Raw genomic sequence first — 19,247 nt, 5'->3', positions numbered from 1 at the left:
GGCTTGGAACAAACTCAGTGGCACTTAAGAACAACAAAATATATTTTATGAGACAAATTTACATCAAGAAATTCTTCATTGTTTATCTGAAATTCAAATCTAACTCTGAGGGTCCTATTTTTATTTGCTAAATCTGACAATGGTGGTTGGTGGTTATGTCCCGTGGAGTTGGTTCCTACTCATAGTGACCCTGTATAGGGCTTCTGAAGTTGTAAATTTTTACGGGAGCAAAAAGCCTCATCTTTCTTCTGCAGAACAACTGGTAGTTTCAGTCTACTAACCTTGAGGTTAGCAGCCTGACAGATAACCACTACTCTACTAGAGCTCCTTAAACCTGGCAATAATGGTATGATAAAAAGGCTATGTAGAGGTCTGAGCAAACTCTATGATAATGCTTTGCTAGGAGGTATTGTGAAGCATTTTATAGAACATGAGGAAAACCTTTCAGGAAGTCTTTTATATATTTAAGTGACCAATAGGGACTTCACCTTATGAAACAGTACAATTATTTGGTAAAGAAAAGTAGGGTAATAAAGTTAAACTATAAAGGTAAAGTCTAAACCACTAATAGAGTTGTGGGACCTATCTAATACTCAGCACAGCTAGATGGACAATGGCTTATTTATTCAAACAAACACAGCGATCATCCAGTGTGCTTTATCAAATGGGGACAATGCTGGGCTCTCATTGTTTTTATACCCTTGATAACACACAGGGGTCCCTGTGTCCTTACTCCTGTTTTGTTTTTTTATTTTATTGAGGCTGTAAAAACACTACAAAACCCCAACAATAAACACTCTTCAGAGAATGTGAGGTCATAGTCACATGACCTCACAGGGAGTCAGATCTTTGGAAGCCAGAGTAGCTCAACAGACCCTTCAGTTGTGTGGTGGAGAATGCTGTGAAGGGGTTTGAAGAGCAAGTATGGCCCAGGTGCGCCCAAGACTCCATGATGGGTTCTTCCTGCCATCTGTGTGGGTGTTGGTGAGTGTGTTCAGCCAATGTTTTGCAAGGGTTTCCAACTTAAACTGAGAAATGTGGTCAGTGTACTTGTTCAAGTAACTTTGTAAGCCATGTAATTGGGCAGAATGAAGCCTTCTAAGAATGGAGGTATTTCTCAATTCTTTCTTTATTCCTTATTTTCTCCTATTACTGGATCTCCCCCCATTCCTTTGCCTCCCAAGAACATCTGCAGAAGACTAATGACAATACATCTTAAAATCCCCTTCTAGTGATTGTGAGAAAATGAGGTTAAATAGTCAGGGCTTAGTAAGATAACAGAAAGGGGAGGCCAAAGAATATTTGAAATAGGAGAAATAAGAATGTTTCTAACCACTAACTTTTTTTTCATATCTGTTCATTAAGATAAATCTCTTCTGTTTGAATAAAATCATTGCAGTGCTAGTTATCTAGTACATTTGCATTATTTGCATGGAATGATTAAATATATGCCATGGGTATGCTCTGAGAATAGTGAAGAGTAAGTGCCATTTTAAATGAGAAGAACATCTTTTTTTTTGACATTTGCTTGTCTACATGGTAAAATTAAACTAAGCGCACTGCTGTTGAGTTGATTTTGACCCATCATGACCCTATAGGATGGAGTAGACTTGCCTGATAGTGTTTCTAGGCTGTAATCTTTATGTGTCATCTTTTCTGCCTGCTGAGCAGCTAAATGTAATCACTGACTTCTAACCCTAACTCATACCCTAACTTCAATCCTAAATATCTGTCTGACCTTAACCATACCCTAACACTAGGTCAAATCTAACTTTAACCATAGCCCTGTTGTTAAGTGCTGTGGAGTTGGTCCCACTCACAGGGGCCTTATCATAGAGTTTCCAACTAGTAGTAGCCAGTGGATTTGAACCATCTTGCAGTTGAAACCAACCTTAAGATACAGTGCTTATCCTAACCATGACCCCAGATCTACCCTAGCTCTAGCCCAAGATGTAAAATTGTCTGAAACCTTTAACATTTTTCTAATCCTTAATCTTATTCTTAGCCTAACCCTAATCTTAGATATATAATCCAGACAGCTGACCTTTCAATTCACAACCTAGTGCTTGACCACTGAGTCACCAAGCCTCCTTCATAGTTATTATATAGAAGAAGAGAATGCATAGCAATACAACTCCAGGATTTTACTATTTTTATGCTATTTACTATAGTTATAAAAATTACTTGATTGTAAATGATAAAGTTCTTAGAGTGAATATTTTAAATGGAGTCATGGTGTGATGCTGTAAGATAAGCACTGGACTGCTAACCTCTTGGTTGGAGGTTCAAATCCACCAGCAGCTTCTTGGAAAACCCTATCAGGGCTGCTAATGAGTCTTAACCAACTCCACGGAACCCGTTCCATGGTACTTAATAACAGCACCCCATCATCACACAGGAAAACACAAAGTAACTGAATTACTATTTAAATTTCTTCTATGATTTTACTTATGCAAGTAGGTTTGCTTGATAGGATATTTACATATTCTGTGTTCTAATAGAATATCATATTTGCACTTTCCAACTGACTGATAAGAAGTATACAAAGGAAAGCTTAGGATGATAAAAAAAAATCAATACATTAGTATGAATACTACATCATAATGAAGCTATTTATTTTAATGGATGACTATTTCTGTTGGAGAATTGTTTAAGGTGGCTTGTAATTAAGGTTACCTTACATCCTGGTTTGCTTGGTTCAGTCTCAGTTAATGACTATTGTTCTTTGATTAAGCATCTGACTCAAAGACTTTTTTTTTTTTTTTTTTAAAATGCAGTACCAATTGTTGTTATTGTTCAGTGTCCTAGAGTCTGTTCTGACACACAGTGACCCTGTTTAAGGTTTGTGAGGAGCAGTCCAGTGCTGATCCTCCAGCACTATATTAAAATAAGAGAGCATAGATTTGATAGGCTTCTACTTTGTACTTCCAGCTTCTATCATGGGCTCATCTGAGAATGTGGAAACGTGTGAGTTAGTATGGAGAGTTAGCAGAGTTCCCAGGAAGTTGAATATAAAAGAGAGTCTAGGATAATTAGTCTCAAGGACAGCATGTGGTGCACTTGCTGATAAAAATGTGCTGAATTCTGGTGGTTCTGTGGTTTAGATGTTGGGCTGCTAACCACAAGGTTTGTGGTTCAAACCCACCAGCTGCTCCATGGGAGAAAGACATATGCTCCCATAAATATCTACAGTTTGGGAAACCCTGTGTAAGTTTCTTATGAGTTGGAATTGACTCAGTGGTAATGGTTTTGTTTTTTTGTGGCTCTGTGGGATAAAGCACTGGACCACAAGTTCTGTTTGAACTACAAGGTTGGTGGTTCAAACACACCATTTGTTCCATGGAAACCCTATGCAGGGTTGTTGTGAGTCGGAATTGACTCAAGGGCACTTAACAACAGCAACAAAATACCTTCAGAGGAGTCCTGGTGTGGCGCTGTGGGCTAATGCGCTGGATTGCAAAGTTGGTTTGAACCTCAAGGATGGTGGTTCAAGCTCACAAACTGCTCCTTGGAAACCCTACTGTAGCTATGGGTAGGAACCAACTTGATGGCATTTAACAGCAGCAACAATACTTTCAAATCTGGTGGAAGTTAGAGAAGTATTAGATCATCAGCTGCGCTGGGCTCTTTGGCATACTAGCTGGTTGTTCAGTAGCCCAAGCTTCTTTCTGGGTGATACCCACTTAGTTGGTTGATCCATGAGAAACAGAGCATTACAGTTTGATATATATGACATAAGTGGTGAAATAGAGAGACCCATCAGTTTTCTAAATGTATTTGTTCTTGCTACAGTATTTTTTAATTTACTACAACTGTAAAAGGTCAGCAATTCAAACCTACCAGCAGCTCCTTGTAAACCCAATACAGAGTTGTTGTGAGTTGGAACTGCTTTCACAGCACACAGCAACAATAATGCTGTTTTGCTTTGTGACAATTAAAATTATATAATGATTTTTATCATCCCTGCCTTCTTTTAAGAATGTCTTGGTTTAAATGATAAACAGTTGCTGTACTTATAAATTACGCCAAGTTAAAGTAGTAAAAGGCAGAGCAAGGGCTTGCAACCTGTCATACACAGCCTACCTAAAATGGTTTTTACATGTTTAAAAAATTGTGCAGTTGGCCCAGAACTGGGCAGTGTTTCATTAGGTTGTGCATAGAGTTGCTATGAGTCAGTACTGAGTTGATGGCATCCAACAACAACAACAAAGAGTTCTGGTGAGGCGCTTTAGGATAAGCACTAGACTGCAAAGATCAGCAGTTCAAACTCACCAGCCATTCATCGGAAACCCTATACGGGTCTCTGTGAGTCAGAACTGACTTGACAGCACTTCATAATATCAATATAACAAGACACTGGAGAAAGATGAGGCTTTCTGCTCCCGTAAAGATATACTGTCTCGGAAATCCTATATGGGATCACTATGAGTTGGCACCAACTCCACGGCACATAACCAGCACCACCAGCACTACGAAGATTTAATGCCTCGGAATCCCTATATGGAGTCACTAACAACAGTGTAACAAGAAATTAGGTGACTTAATTTGGCCCTTTGCAGAAAAATTTTGACCAGCTCTGGTTTAGAGTCTGTGTTGACTGGCACCATGTAAGTGTAGTATTTTATGATGAACATGTCTTTGTTTTACTGTCACGTTAAAATGAATATTTGGCAATTACTATGTCCTGATTGGTTTCAGTATTACAAACACATGATATAATACTTTAGAACATGCCACAGGCTGTCGTTACTAGTGGCCCTTAAAGTGTGATCTATGGACCACTGAATGTTTGCCTGTACCTTTCAGGAGATTTGTGGTATCAAAATTATTTTATAATATTAAGACTTTTTCCTTATTACAGCATGGTTTTGTACTGATGTTACAAAAGTAATCAAGGTATAAATACTGGTACCTTAGCATAGATCAAGGCTGCTGCTGCTGCTGTGTGTCTTGGAGTCGGTTCCGACCCATAGTGACCCTGCACAGGGTTTCCAAGGCTGTAAATCTTTACAGGAGCAGAACGCCTCATCTTTCTCTTGGGGAACAGCTGGTAGTTTTGAACTGCTGACCTTGGCGGTTCACAGCCCGATTCATAACCACTACGCTACAAGAGCTCCTTAGATCAAGGCAGTGTTGCCAAATTGTTACAGTAATCATTGTATTTATTCTTCATGCCATGCACTCAAAGCAAAAACAGAGGCCAATTTTTACCCAAACATGTTTTTGATGAAGCAGGAAAAATGGTTCATTTTCTTAGACTTCAGCCTTTGTGTGCATGTTTCCTGTGTGATGAAATGGGAGGTGTGATTCATAAAGCACTTGTGTTCCTCCTAAGGTATGATGGCTGTCTCGAGGGGAAGCACAAATTTGTTATATGAGTGGCCCGCTAAACCAGTCACCTCCTGTATGGAACACCAATTTGCTTTAAATGAATGACTAGCAGACTAACTAACTAACTGTGGTTACTTAGTATTATTTTAGGAAGACACATGATAATATTGGTTGCTAATGACAAAATTTGAGCTTTTAATGAAAAAATTCAAATTTTGGAAAACTTGTACAAGGGAGTTTCAGAAAGTTCATGGAAAAATAGAACTCAAGATAATGGCATTTTCCCCACAAACATTTTGAGGCCCCTTTGTTTTTACCCCAGGACCCCTAAGCTGGATGGAGTCAAAACAGTTGAGAAATGCTTGTCTAGGTCTTAAATGTGTGTGTAGGCCACTTCTGTTATTTTGAAATATAGTAATTAAACATATTTCTATTAATAATGAGCATAAGCATAATCTCATTAAAAATAATTGTCATTTAGTTGATTTCTGTAATAGTTTTAATATTTGCCTTTTTGCCACACAAGAAAATTCTTTCTTTTTTTTTTTCTATCTTATTTTAACAGCAATGCTGGGGTGAAAAAGACACTGCTAGAAGCTCATTCTGAAATGGGGAGCACTGAAATTCTGGAAAAGGAGACCCCAGAAAGTCTTAGCAATGGTACCAGCAGCAACATAGAAGCAGCCAAAAGGTTGGCCAAACGCCTTTATCAACTAGACAGATTCAAAAGATCGGATGTTGCCAAGCACCTAGGCAAGAAGTATGTTCTGACCCATGACTGGTGTCTGTTAAGTTTTCCTATTTTGTGTGACTATGTATGTAGTTTTGAATCTAATAACCTTGTCTATTCTGCTTTCTTACAGCAATGAATTTAGCAAACTAGTCGCAGAAGAATATCTGAAGTTTTTTGATTTTACAGGAATGACGCTGGATCAGTCTCTCAGGTCTGAGTCAAAACCACTTCTGATTCTTTTGCTTTTTAGATACTGTGCTGAAGTTAGAATCAGATTTCATTTATTTTTGAAACCCACAATTACTTTGTAAACTTGGCACAGTTTGTATTAATGATGTATTCATGACAGCAGAAAATAAGAAATTGAATTGTTTTTATGGAATTACACATGAACCCAAATTCTTTATCTACTGTTAAACCTAAATCTAGGTGACAGTAAAGAATGATGTCAAAGTAAGACTTGAGAAAAACTGGAATGTGGAAATTTGTTTTTTGATTGAAGAATTTTCTTCTATTTTGTTGTAAAGAAATGGTTTATAGACTGTAGAGTTATAAGATGATTTTTCCCCTAAGAATTGGCTTATCATACTAAATTGCTTTTAAGATGATACTTTGGAATTATTGACTCTTAAATGGAATGAAAGTAAATATCAATAATCAGCAGAAAGAGTCTGTGAAACGGATTCAGGATGTATGCATCCTATTTTTGGTTTCTGATGTAGTATATAAGAAATACAAATGCATGTTTACAAAAAATACAAGTTTGATGAGTATAATTTAAATAAATCATTAATTTTCAGTGTAAAAATAAGATTTATTGGGGTTTCTTATATCTAAAATGGTTTATGTTACCCATCTCATGTTTAGGGAATGGAATCTACTTTGCAAAGTGAGCATTTCTGGATATATTTATATAGACGACACTATTATTGTAGCATGCCTATGAGTCAGTAGTGACTCATAATGACCCTGTGTAACAGACTAGAACGGCTCTATAAGATTTTGTAGGTGGTAATGACAACACTTAACAACAACAGCAATATTTTATTACTCACCTGTTGTGGCGCTGTAGGGTAAGAACTGGACCACAAGTTTGGTTTGGTTTGAACCCCAAGGTCTGTGGGTTAAATTCACAAGTCGCACCCTGGAAACCCTCTATAGGGTTACTATGAGTCAGAACCGACTCCGTGGCACTTAACAACAACAACAACAACAGTCTTTTATGGAAACAGATTACCAACTCTCTCTTTGCAGAACTTCTTGGTGAGTTTAAACCTTCAGTCATTTGGGGTTAGCAGCCCAGCACGTAACTGTTGGCACTACCAGCGGAAGTGCAGTTCTGGGTATATTTTCTTTTATTCGTAGAAGTTCAATACATAAGGTTATTTATTCCATTATATCAAGAATAGGGATTAGGATTAAATCCCAATTTCTTTCTCACACAACAAATTAACAATTTAATCTGATAGTAGACAAAATAGAAATAATAAAAAATCTGTTTAATTTTAAGTACAGTAGTGGGCCAGTGGAGATTATAGTGAAAAAAGAAAAACAGGATAAAAAAACCTTGAAGCATACAGAGTTTTACAACCTAATGTCTGTGATTGTGGGCTCAATCTGAAGTAGTTTCTGGTTTTTCTCCTTAAGTAATATTTAAAATGGCTGCTTGATACTTAGTCGTAATAGAGAAAATACCTACCTTCCAAGACTTTCTTGACTTATTGCCTGTATCATTAATATCCTGACATCCTTTCTGTTTGCATTCTTGTGGAACTTAAATGTCAATATAAACTTTTAATGAATTTCTAAATAGCATGAACATGAATCTTAAAAAATAATGAGAATATTTTTATACAATTAGTTTCTGAAGTTTATAAAAATAAAATTTAACAGCCATACATAGTTTTAAAATCTTTAAAAAATCTAACCCCCCCTCTCCCTTTTTTATTTTACTTTTGTAGGTTTTTCTTTAAAGCATTTTCTCTTGTGGGAGAAACTCAAGAACGAGAGAGAGTTTTAATACATTTCTCCAATAGATATTTTTATTGTAATCCAGATACCATTACTTCACAAGGTAATATGATGTCCATGCTTGAATTTCTGATAATAATGATTGTTTTCTTTATTATGAAAGTTACATGCTTATTGTGGAAAATAAAGAAAATTTTAAAGAGGTTAAAATCATCTAATCTCTCTAATTACACTGAGACAACTACATAACAGTTAGTACTTGTTTCTAGTCTGTAGGTATAGTATTTGATGTGAAATTGGAATCATTACAGAGCTTTGATTCCTTTGATCTTTCCCTTTGATTGTGAGCATTTGTTCTATCTATACCATTAAGTTATTATTTGAAAACACATTTGATGACTACATAATCCTCACCCTTTTTTTAATGACCTGTGTCTTCTAATTTCACAGTATGACACTATACTTTCTTTAATTTGCTCATGCTTTGTCACTCTGAGACATTATGTGCAAAGTGTATTAATTATCAATAAAATTTCAGTTTTCTTATTTCTTCTTTCTGACACCTGTGACTTCTGATCTTTTTGATCAGAAAATATAGGTATGCTTAAATGTTGTGATTCGTTTTGGAAAGAAACCCAAATCTCACTAGAAGTTGTGGTGTGTCATGTATCTTCATTTTGTACTGATTATAACAACACTTACCATTGACTTTCCTATATGAATGTAATGAACTATAGAAGTCTGTGTTAATTGTATTGTTTTTCAAAAGCAGTTCTTAAGTACAAAGAGCAGTCCTCTCCATTGAGTTAATTTACAACAATAAAAATTCTAGTGCTTCAAGTTAGGCACACTCAGCTGCAATTAGATAGCCCTTTATAAACAGACAAATGTGGAAATGTGAATCTCAGAGACTAGATATGCAAAAGATCGTAATTATCTCTTAAGTATATGTAATGAACTGGGTAAAGGTATTGATAGACTAAAGTGAATGCTCCTCCACCTCAATGCTGTGTTGTTAGGTGCCCTCTAGTGGACTTGGACTCATAGAACCTCATATGCCATGTTTTATGTACTGTTAACTAACTTTCTGATTATTAAAGTCATATTACTGTCTGTAAACTGGTAACTTGTCTTCCTTTACTCTTTTTTACATTTTTATTAAATTTAGATCAGTTATGCACTCTCTAGTACCTTCATCATTGTCTAGAGGAAGGCATAGAAGAGGGTTGTTTTTACTGGAAGACTTCTAAGGAAGATATTGATGTTCCTTAGTACAATAAGGAAAATGGATGTGTGCATATAACTGGCTGTTCATAAGGTTATTTGAGAGTTGATGCTGATTTTTACAAATAGTTCTGTAAATTTGTTTCAAATTAATCTAGAATTGGTCATAATTAAAATGGAGCTGGAGTACTGCTTTTAGGCATCCTTTTATAGTCCTTAGCAACAAAATTACCTGCTATACTAACACTATGATACAGTCATAGTCCCTTAATGTACATGAAAAATAATCATAAGTAATTTATAACCTGAGAAATTTGAACAGGCCTTTCTATCCATGTGGCATAAGTTAGTAAGATTTTTACCACATCCAGAACTATTACTGTCAACTATACATAGATTGATGGTTAGCAGAGAATGAATGCTTAGATTTGGAAACAACAAAATTAAATCTTGTTTCCTTTTCCTATGTTTATAAAGAGTAATGTCTCCATTTGAGACAATCCTTCTGCTATGTGTAACCTCTTTTCCCCCTGAATATGTCATTTTTGAGCTTTACAAAAATAATTTCATGTTTCTTTTTTTGTCTGATTCATAGTTATCTTAGACAAAGTATCCAACCTAAATGTTGCCTTTTAAGAATGACATGAAAGAAGACAACTGTTGCCATGTGTATATTTTTCATCAGAAGTAATACCTGAGCTATAAATAGTAAAAAACTCTAATTTTGAGTTTCTTAAACTTTACTTCATTCCCAATTCACTTTCCTTCCAGAAAAAAAAAAACAAAACACTATTAAATAATTCATAATTAATTTCCATGTCTAGTTTTAGGAAACTCAAAAAATATATAAACATGTAAAAATTATAATATTGCTACCCAAATATTATCTGTTGATATCTTGATGTATACTCTTCTAGTTGGATATTTAAATGAAATCATGCTGCACATAATGTATTTTTCATATAGTAATTTTCCTTGAAATATCTGTCTTGTATCAACATGCATACTTTGATAGATTTTTTTAATGACTTCACAGAATGAAATAGTGTTTGGGGAGGGTCATTTATCCCCTGTTGTGAGCAAAGCTTCTCTGTATCTCTTTGACCATTGTGTAGATCTTTGATTATTTCCTTAGTGAAATGCCTTAGAAGTGGATTTGCTGTGTTAAAGGACATCCCTATGTACTGTCAAATTGTCCTCCAGAGAGGTACAACAGCTTTGTCACTGGCAAGGTCCAGCTCTGTGCATTAAAGTCCTTGTAGTAATCTTTTGTCATATATTAGAATTTATCCAAAATGAGCATGGCTGTGCCTACAAGACAAGTGTTTCATATTAATCAGTTCGTAAAATGTAAATTTTATTGATAATAATGGGAGCATATATGTTAGTCCAGTAGCAAACCGTGAATTAAAGTTTTCTATCCCCTTCTCCTCCTTTAGATGGAGTCCACTGCCTCACCTGTGCAATGATGCTTCTTAACACCGATCTGCATGGCCATGTAAGTCTAGGTTTTTGTGATGTTGCCCTTTTTTGTGACAGAAATCCAAAAATGTCTTGAACTTGTCTTTGCTTTTGTGGTTTATACATGTGCATATTCTCTCCTTTCCTCCCTCTGTATTCTGCATGGTTATCATGATGAATATGGTGGTAGTGGTAGTGGTGGTGGCTGTGTGCCGTGGAGTCAGTTCTGACCCATAGCGACCCTATACAGATTTTCCGAGGGCTATAAATCTTTACGGTAGCAGAACACCTCATCTTTCTCCCACAGAACAGCTGCTAATTTCAAACTGCTGACCTTGTGGTTCGCAGTCCAATTTGTAACCACTACGCTACCAGGGCTCCTTATAGCAGCATAAAACAACACTTTACATGTTAGCATAAAGCATCATATTTAAGCGGCTACCATATTGTTATAAGTGCTGGTGTGGTGCTGTAGGATTGACCCTGGAATGCTAACCACAAATGTACCGGCAACTTCTTGTAAACTCTATACAGGGTCGCTATGAATCAAAAGTGACTCTATAGCACTTAATAAAAACCATTATCATTGTTTGTTTTTTTTTTTTTTTTTTTTTTGTAATGCGTGTTCTGTATCTACTTTGTCCACTAGATGGCAGAGACACAGCCTTTATTTGTATTTATTTATTTATTTTTTCTGATTTTTGGTTATGATGAAAAGAAAAGATAATCTGATTATGTCAAAATGGAATGGAAATGGTGAGCATGTAACTAGATCTTAGAACTCAGCCTCTTGTACATTACTCAGCTCACCTGACCTTTTAATAGCTGAAATATCAAACCAATGTAACTTCCTTCTCCTTTTTGATTTAAAATAGCTGATGAACTTTTTTAATGTATAATCATATATTAACATTTTACCTTTCATAAATGTGGAATCTTATGACTTAATTTAAACTGCTTATAATAGTGATATTGAGAATATTGTAATTAACTATAAACAAACTTAAATACAATTCATAGTTTCAAGTTCAATTGCTTTGAACAGAAAATTGGGTTTTTCATGTTACTTGAGCCGCTAAGAGTTGAAATGGACTCTTTGTCACTCAACAGCATCTTGCATAAAATTGTTTGTATAATTTCCAGGAGGAGAATGTAAACCAACTTAGTGGTTTGTAGACATATGTAGTATATTTCCAGGCATGATACAGATTGAAATGTAGATACTTTAAGGGAACATTCTTAGATAATGTTGCTGTTGAGTCAGTTCTGACTCATAGCAACCTTGTATATGATTTCCAAGGAGCAGGGGGTGAGTTTGAACTGCTGACCTTGTGGTTCGCACTGCAGAGCTGATCTACTGTAATACGTCCTGTAGAAATGAGGGTGTTGAGGTTCCCTTAGTATGACACTTTAAATCGATATCAGAATCTTCTTTTTACCCAGCTTTTAAGAGGAGGATTGATGAATGGGTTTTCCTGATCTTTGCTCCTGTCACCAGTGAAGCAAATTTTCACTGCGTTTGTTTTTGTCATCTTGTGATGACAGTTCAACTCTGCCCCCCTCCTTTTTCTCACCACCCTCTGACTCCCCTGAAAGAATTTTGAGTATGTTTATCTACTTAAAGCATTGAAGCCCCAGCTAGGAATTTTTATCAGTTTTTCCATCAGATATTTTGAGGGTCCCTCCATCAATACACATATGATAGTTGTGCATTTATTTGATGCCTGTTCACTTAGAAAATGCACAATGATGGTTGTACTGGGGGATGTTTCTCATAAGCTTTCTGTAGAGATGGTTAGATTTTTAGAGTTTCTGTTATATTCAGGAGTACTGGTGTAGCGCTGTGGGATAAAGGACAGGACCACAAGGATGTTGGAACCATAAGGTTGACAGTACAAACTCACCAGCTGCTACTTGGAAACCCTATAGAAAGTCACTATGACTCAGAACTGACTCTGTGGCACTTAATCAGCAACACTTATATCCTCAGGGGAGTTCTGTGGTTCCCTATGATAAACACTGGGCTATGAACCTCAAATTCCATGGTTCGAACCCTCCAGATGCTCAATGGGAGAAAGATGGGGCTTTCTGTGCTTGCAAAGACTTACAGGCCTCAGAAACCATTTATTGCTATGATTTGGAACTGACTCAAAGGCATTTAACAACAGTTAAGTCCTGAAGGAGCTCTGGTGGAGCTGTGGGATAGACACTAGGCTGTTAATCATAAGGTTACTAGTTCAAACCCACCAGCAGCCTTGTAGGAAAAAGATGAGGCTTTCTGCTGCTTTAAAGATGTATAGTCTCAAAAACCCTATGCACAGTTGCTAATGAGTTGTTATGGACTAGGTGTCAGTGCATTTATTATATCCTGAGTTGTTCTTAAAAAAAGCTACCCTTGCTTTGATAATGTCTTCAATTAAAATTAGTAATCATGATAATTGGAAACCCAGTAGTAAATAAAAGTGTGAGGTATTTTTCCTGTTCACCTGTGGGCATGCCACGGTCTGTTGCCCATAGCTTTAGAACCATAGATCTCAGCCATTTGTGCCTGCCCCTTCTCTAGATGGCTTTAGAGGAATGGCAAGGATACTAGATGAAGCAGCACATTTGTTTTTGATAACTAAGATGGAAGAGATTTAAATGAACATATTAATATTATCTTGAGTTACACTAATCATAAGTAGTTGACAATTGACTCTTTAACAGCAGAATTACTGATTTTAAGGGAGAAAATGGTAAATAACATTAAATCTTTTTGCCATCTTAAAGATCATGCTTTTGGGGATTGGCTTTGTGTGCTAAATACTTAAACGTACCTATGTTCAGGTTTCCTATATTGATTTTGCTTTATCCTAATTTACAGTGCATGCTGTTACAAGTATTTTTGAATGTATAGTAGCTATGATGACACTGCTAACCATATGAAAATGTTTCTCTTATCTTTCTCCTCTGGACTCATTTTTAAAAATAATTTTCCTTCTAGGTGGTAAGTTTTTATCCCTAATTCTGGATGTAGCTCTTCTTGCATCATGATTGCCTGATTTATTGTTAAGTTTCTGCTTTGACTTACTAGCATGGCCTCTTTGAAGTTGAATCATTCGGAAGATAATGAATTGTTTCTGATTTGTGGGCTCCTTGTCACCTTTTCCTCATGCTATGCTTCTTAGTCCATCGCCTCCCGTTTCTTGGTGCAATGCCAGAAAAATCAATCCTCTCGAGGAGTCAACTAATAATAAACCATTTCCTTTCCTTCCTCTCCATTATGTCATAGTAGCAATACAACAGCATGACCTTTCTAAGAATTGCTGACACCAGCCTTTCCTCCTCATGCTTGTACGAGGGGAGAGCTAACTTGAGAGAAGTAACTTCTTTTGGCTGTTTTTCGTGAATCTTTCATTTGGGTTTTGTTTTCTCTATGGAATGATGTATTGACAGTGCATTGGTATAGGCCTTTGGCCTGCTAATTCTTACTAATAAAATGATGGAATGCAAACTAATGGGCATCTCGGATGCACAGCTCAATGTTATATGTGGGAGTACTTTTTAATCTCTTTTTCTAATTTAGTCTTGCATTCAGTACATACTTATGTCATACCGATTCCATTCTAAATTCTGTGCCATTTGGTAAGGATAAGAAATGAGTGAGACATATTCATAAAAGCCCTCTTTGTAGATTTAACCCCTGTGGTGCTGTAGGCTAAGTACTTGACTGTGAGGTCAGTTTGAACCACAAGGTTGGTGGTTCATAATCACCATCCACTCTTCAGAAACCCTATACACAGGGTCACTATGAGTTGGAACGACTCACTGGCATTCAATAATAATAACAAGACAGGTTTAGGGAAATGTGGTGGCTGTATATGGTAAACACTGGACTACAAACCACAAGGTTGGCAGTTTGAGCCCACCAGCCAGTTGTTTTGTGTGAGAAAGATGAAGATTTTTGCTCCTGCAAAGATTTACCTTTGACATTGAAGGCAGGGTTGCTATGAGTTCAGACCAACTTGATAGCACTTAACAACAACACTCAGGTCTAACTAAAGGAATCGTAGTGAGTAACTGAGGTGTGAATGTGAGAAAGTACTAAAAGGGTATTTTAATTACACATTGGAGAATACTTAGACCTCACTAATTAAACTAGAAAAAATCCTGAATTACATATATTATTCCTGCTAGACATTCATTCAGACACTGTTTCATTTGTTAAAAATGGCCATATCCTTTAGTATCCTAATATAGATAGATAATGTATAACTGTAATAATTTATCTTACAGGTGATCGAAGGGCCACTTGCTAAATTCTGAACCCTTTTTGTTTTTAAAAAATCTCTATAAAATGAATAAGTCCTGGCAGCATAGTGGATTACCAGCTAGGCTGTTAACTGCAAGGTCAGTAGTTCAAGCCTACCAGTCTCTCTGAGGGAGAAAGATGAGGCTTTCTGTCCCCATAAAGGTTTACAACTTCAGAAACCATATACAGTGTCACTGTGAATCAGAAATGAGTTGGCAGCACACAACCACCACCATCATAAAGTGTGTTAAGGTTATTAAGCATCTGCACATACAGATGCATTTCCATTAAAATAAACCTAGAGTTCATCTGAATCCCTTTACTATATTAAAACTAAGTTATATCAACAAGGACAGAGTTAAATGTTTTTTAAACTTTGTATTTCATTGAAAATAGTATGAATAAAATGAGTTGGCATGCTAGAATACAATTAAGCCCATTCCTGATTTGGAATAATGGTCAAATGTACCTCTTGTTTACAACTGTCTTTAGATCATTGTTCTTAAAGGAGCCTACTATCCTAGCAGGATTACTACTGCAGCCTGTAGACAGACTATAGTATACTTACTATTCTTAACCTTAGAGCAAGCATTTATAGGATAATCTGGGCATTTAGACATCAGTTATGGAAATGATTTTGTGGAAAAATTATACCATTAAATTTTTTTTAATTTCAAAATAATCATATTATTAACTTGTCAACTGCCTAAAATTTATTAAGCTCCTTATTAAGTACAGTGAATGAGTTCTATTTTGTAAGTGTGTCAAAAGTATCATCAGACGCTGGTAGATTTTGTGGTAGATTTTGTTACCTTAGAGGATCCTTTGACCCCTCAGAATGAAAGCCACCTTTCCCATCTTCTTCTTTATCTCCCTCCCTCTTTGCCATCCTTTTCTTTTCTTTTTTTTTTTTTGTAATGCTGGTTTCCTTAGAGTAGGGCTCTGATAGGGGTAAGTCAAGATGCGTTGCTAGTAGGGTTCCAGTTCATACATGGATAGGTTTATTCCAAATATTATTGGTGGATGGCTGCAGACAGGTTCATTCCATAGTTCAGTTGTCATAGTCTTGTTGTTGTTGTCAAGTGCCATCGAGTCGGTTCCGACCCATAGCTACCCTGTATAGGCTTTCTGAGGAGCAGCTGGTGAGCTTGAACCACTGACCTTGCAGTTCAAACGATTGTGCAGTCTGACACATTAACCCATAGCGTTACACCAGGACTCCTTCGGGTGCCTTAAAAAAGAGGTCTAATCAAAGCAGTGGCTTCAAAGGAGATCTACTTGGCTTGTTGATATAAGGCAGAGAAGCAGATGTTTTGGGGAAATACAAAGGCATATCTTTTTGTTTGTTTGTTTGTGAGTTATGTGATAGTTTAGTTTACATGGGAGAGCATCAGCTTTACATTCATCCTATCTTATTTCATTTCATTGCAATGATTATAGTCCCCTCCATGCATCATCAAACAACCAAAGGGTACACCCCACAAGCCTGCCCCTCAGCCATCAGCACCCAGCCCCTCTCCCTCCCTGAGTCTAGAGACCCCAGCCGCTCCATCTCTCCACATCATCTTCTCTGCCTCCATCTCTGACATCATGGCTTCTCTGGACAGGGTTCCGTGCTCCACTTTTCTCCCTTGACGTCCCAGGGACCTCTGCTCCTGGACTGCAAAATCAACCACTCTCCTCCTTTTGTTACAAAACATCCACCATTACCAATCCAACACTCACAGTGAGTCCTGATAGCAATCATTCCCTGTTGAATCACAAGAGTCTTATTATACCCATCTCCTTTCATCAGCCCCATCCACTCCAGACAGATTGGGAACCACTCAGTGGAGATTTTACCTTTCCCCGTACCCTCTGGAACTAGATTCTCTATTGAAAGCTTGTAAGCCAGTCGCTTCTTGACTTTGTAGCCGCCCCCTCCCTACCCCCAATTTTGGGACGCCAATGTCTAAGCTGTCCATCCTTCTCTACCGTGTGGACCAAGGGGGTGGGAATAATCCTTGCTGTACAGATTTGTTCCCTCCTTTGACCTACTGCTGCACCCACAAGCATAGGTCAAGTTCATCAAATTGTAACGGATTACTCTCTTTTTCCTCTACCTGAGTTCTGATCATCCAGCCATTGAAGCCAGGTCAAGTGGATACTATCTGCAAGTGTGGGTGTTTTTGTGCAACTCCCCTCACTTCATATCAGCTGGACGCTTCACACTACACTCTAGTCCTCTATGGCCATGTCCCTGTCCCTGGCCCATGTGTCCTCAGGTCTCGTCATACTGCTGGACAACCAGGTCTCAATCCAGGTTAACAGGAATCTATTGAATGTAGTTGGACTTAGCTCACAACTTCATTCCTGTTTCCCCCCCACTTTCCCTTATCGGTAAGCAGCATGGTAAGCAGCAAGACCACTTGCCTGCTGAATAATTATCCTTGAGTGTAAGTCAAGGGGGTTTGTCCTGAGGGGACCTGACCACTTGCCTTGATGGCTCCCAGGGAAACTACTTACTCGTTCTTGTTGTAGTCAGTCAGACTGCCGTTACTGTTTTTAATTTTTTCTTTCAAGAAATATCTTCTGTTCTTCTGGCAGCTCCAGACTGGTCTGCTTGTCCTTCAAGTGGAAATTTCCCACCCCAGAAGATTCTGGATGGGGATAAGGATTCCACCTGTGGTCTTAATGCAATGCAGAGGCTCTGTAGGAAGCCTTCTTCATTGGGCAAGTTGTAGCCCCATTTTAGGTATTCCAGTCAGTTATGTGCTGAAGACAGACTTAATAAGCTTTCTCTGGTGATGTTTCTGGCTATTCCTTTCTCTCCCCTCAAGTGTCTATTTTACAATAGGAGGTAAGGGAAACCAAGATTCAAAAGACAGACAAGCATCTTAATATTATTTCCCCACTCTTACTCATTCAAACCATGCCTCAATCCTTGCATCCCAGAGCCCTCTTGTTCCAAGGTTGTACTTACATTGTTAATTAACTCTGTCCCATTTAGCCAATGCAAACCTGCCTAACTGTTCACCCATCTGCTTTGTTCTTCCTTTCCCCTCCACCTTCTAGTGTATTGACCACCTACGCCCCACAGCACCCAAACGATCCTGAGTCAATTCCCTACCCTGTGCTCTACCTTCTTTTCCTCCCCTCACCCTACTCCATAAACCCTGATAATCAGCAAAAAAATAAAAAAATAAAAATCTCCTTTTAGTGTGAGTACTTTTTCTTAATCTTGTATAATAATGGCCCTATGCAGTATTTCTCCTTTTGTGACTAACTTCACGCAGCATAATGTCTTCAAGGTTCATCTATGTTATGTGGTGTTTTGCAGTTTTGTTGTTATTCTTCAAGGTAGCATAATATTCCATTGTGTGTATGTACCAATGTTTGTTTATCCATTCTTCCATTGACGGACAATTTAGGCTGTCTCCATCTTTTTGCTATTGTAAATAGTGCTGCTATGAACATTGGTGTGCATATATGTACTCGTGTTATGGCTCGTATTTCTTGTGGATGAATACCAAGTAGAGGAATTGTTGGATCATAAGGTAGCTCTATTTCCAACTTTCTGCAGAAGCGCCATATTGTTTTCCAGACAGGTTGGACCCTTTTGCAATTCCCCCCAGCAATGTAGGAGAGTCCCAGTTTCTGCACTTCCTTGCCAACACTTATTATCCTCTACTTTTTTGACCTTTGCTGTTACTGGTAGTGTGAGATGATATCTCATTGTTGTTTTGATTTGCATCTCTCTAATAGCTAGTGATTGTGAACATTTCTTCATATCTTTGTCAGCTGCCCGGAGCTCCTACTTGGTGAAATGCATTGTGCCCATTTTTTAATTGGGTTATTTTTCCTTTTTTTGGAGAGGTGTTGTAGGTTTCTATATATTTTAGAAATTAGACCCTTGTCTGATGTGTCATTGCAAAAGATTTTTATCTATTCTGTGGGCTCCCTTTATGCTCTTTCAGTGAAGTCTTCTGATCCACTCAAGTTTTTAAATTTTTAGTATGTCTCAATCATCTATTTTTGTTTGTGTAATTTTCAAAATGTTTGCTAGTCTGTGGATACCCTGTAATATAGCCCTCACATTTATCCCTATTTTATCATTGATGGCCTTTGTAATTCTGGTATTCACATTTAGGTCTGTAATCCATGTTGAGTTGGGTTTTGTATAGGGGGCGAGGTAAAGGTCTTGTTTGAATCGTTTTCATGTTACTTTCCAGTTCTGCCAGCACCATCTGTTGAAGA

The 19,247-nt window shown here is 37.3% G+C and overlaps 1 protein-coding gene across 1 annotated transcript in view; it reads left to right on the top strand.

The window, feature by feature from the left end:
• The first annotated feature begins 952 nt into the window (after window positions 1–952).
• The window catches only part of PSD3 (pleckstrin and Sec7 domain containing 3), a 375,019-nt gene continuing 356,724 nt past the window's right edge, over window positions 953–19,247 (top strand). Inside the window, exons 1-5 of the mRNA XM_006859907.1 lie at window positions 953–984; window positions 5,897–6,091; window positions 6,195–6,275; window positions 8,026–8,138; window positions 10,699–10,757. Coding sequence (XP_006859969.1) covers window positions 953–984; window positions 5,897–6,091; window positions 6,195–6,275; window positions 8,026–8,138; window positions 10,699–10,757 — 480 coding nt within the window. The remainder of the gene's footprint in view (window positions 985–5,896; window positions 6,092–6,194; window positions 6,276–8,025; window positions 8,139–10,698; window positions 10,758–19,247) is intronic.

Source organism: Chrysochloris asiatica, unplaced genomic scaffold (genome assembly GCF_000296735.1).
Source record: "Chrysochloris asiatica unplaced genomic scaffold, ChrAsi1.0 scaffold00035, whole genome shotgun sequence".
NCBI classification, from domain to species: Eukaryota; Metazoa; Chordata; class Mammalia; order Afrosoricida; family Chrysochloridae; genus Chrysochloris; species Chrysochloris asiatica.
Note: the sequence above shows the minus strand (reverse complement) of the source record. Positions and strands in the feature narration are given on the sequence as shown.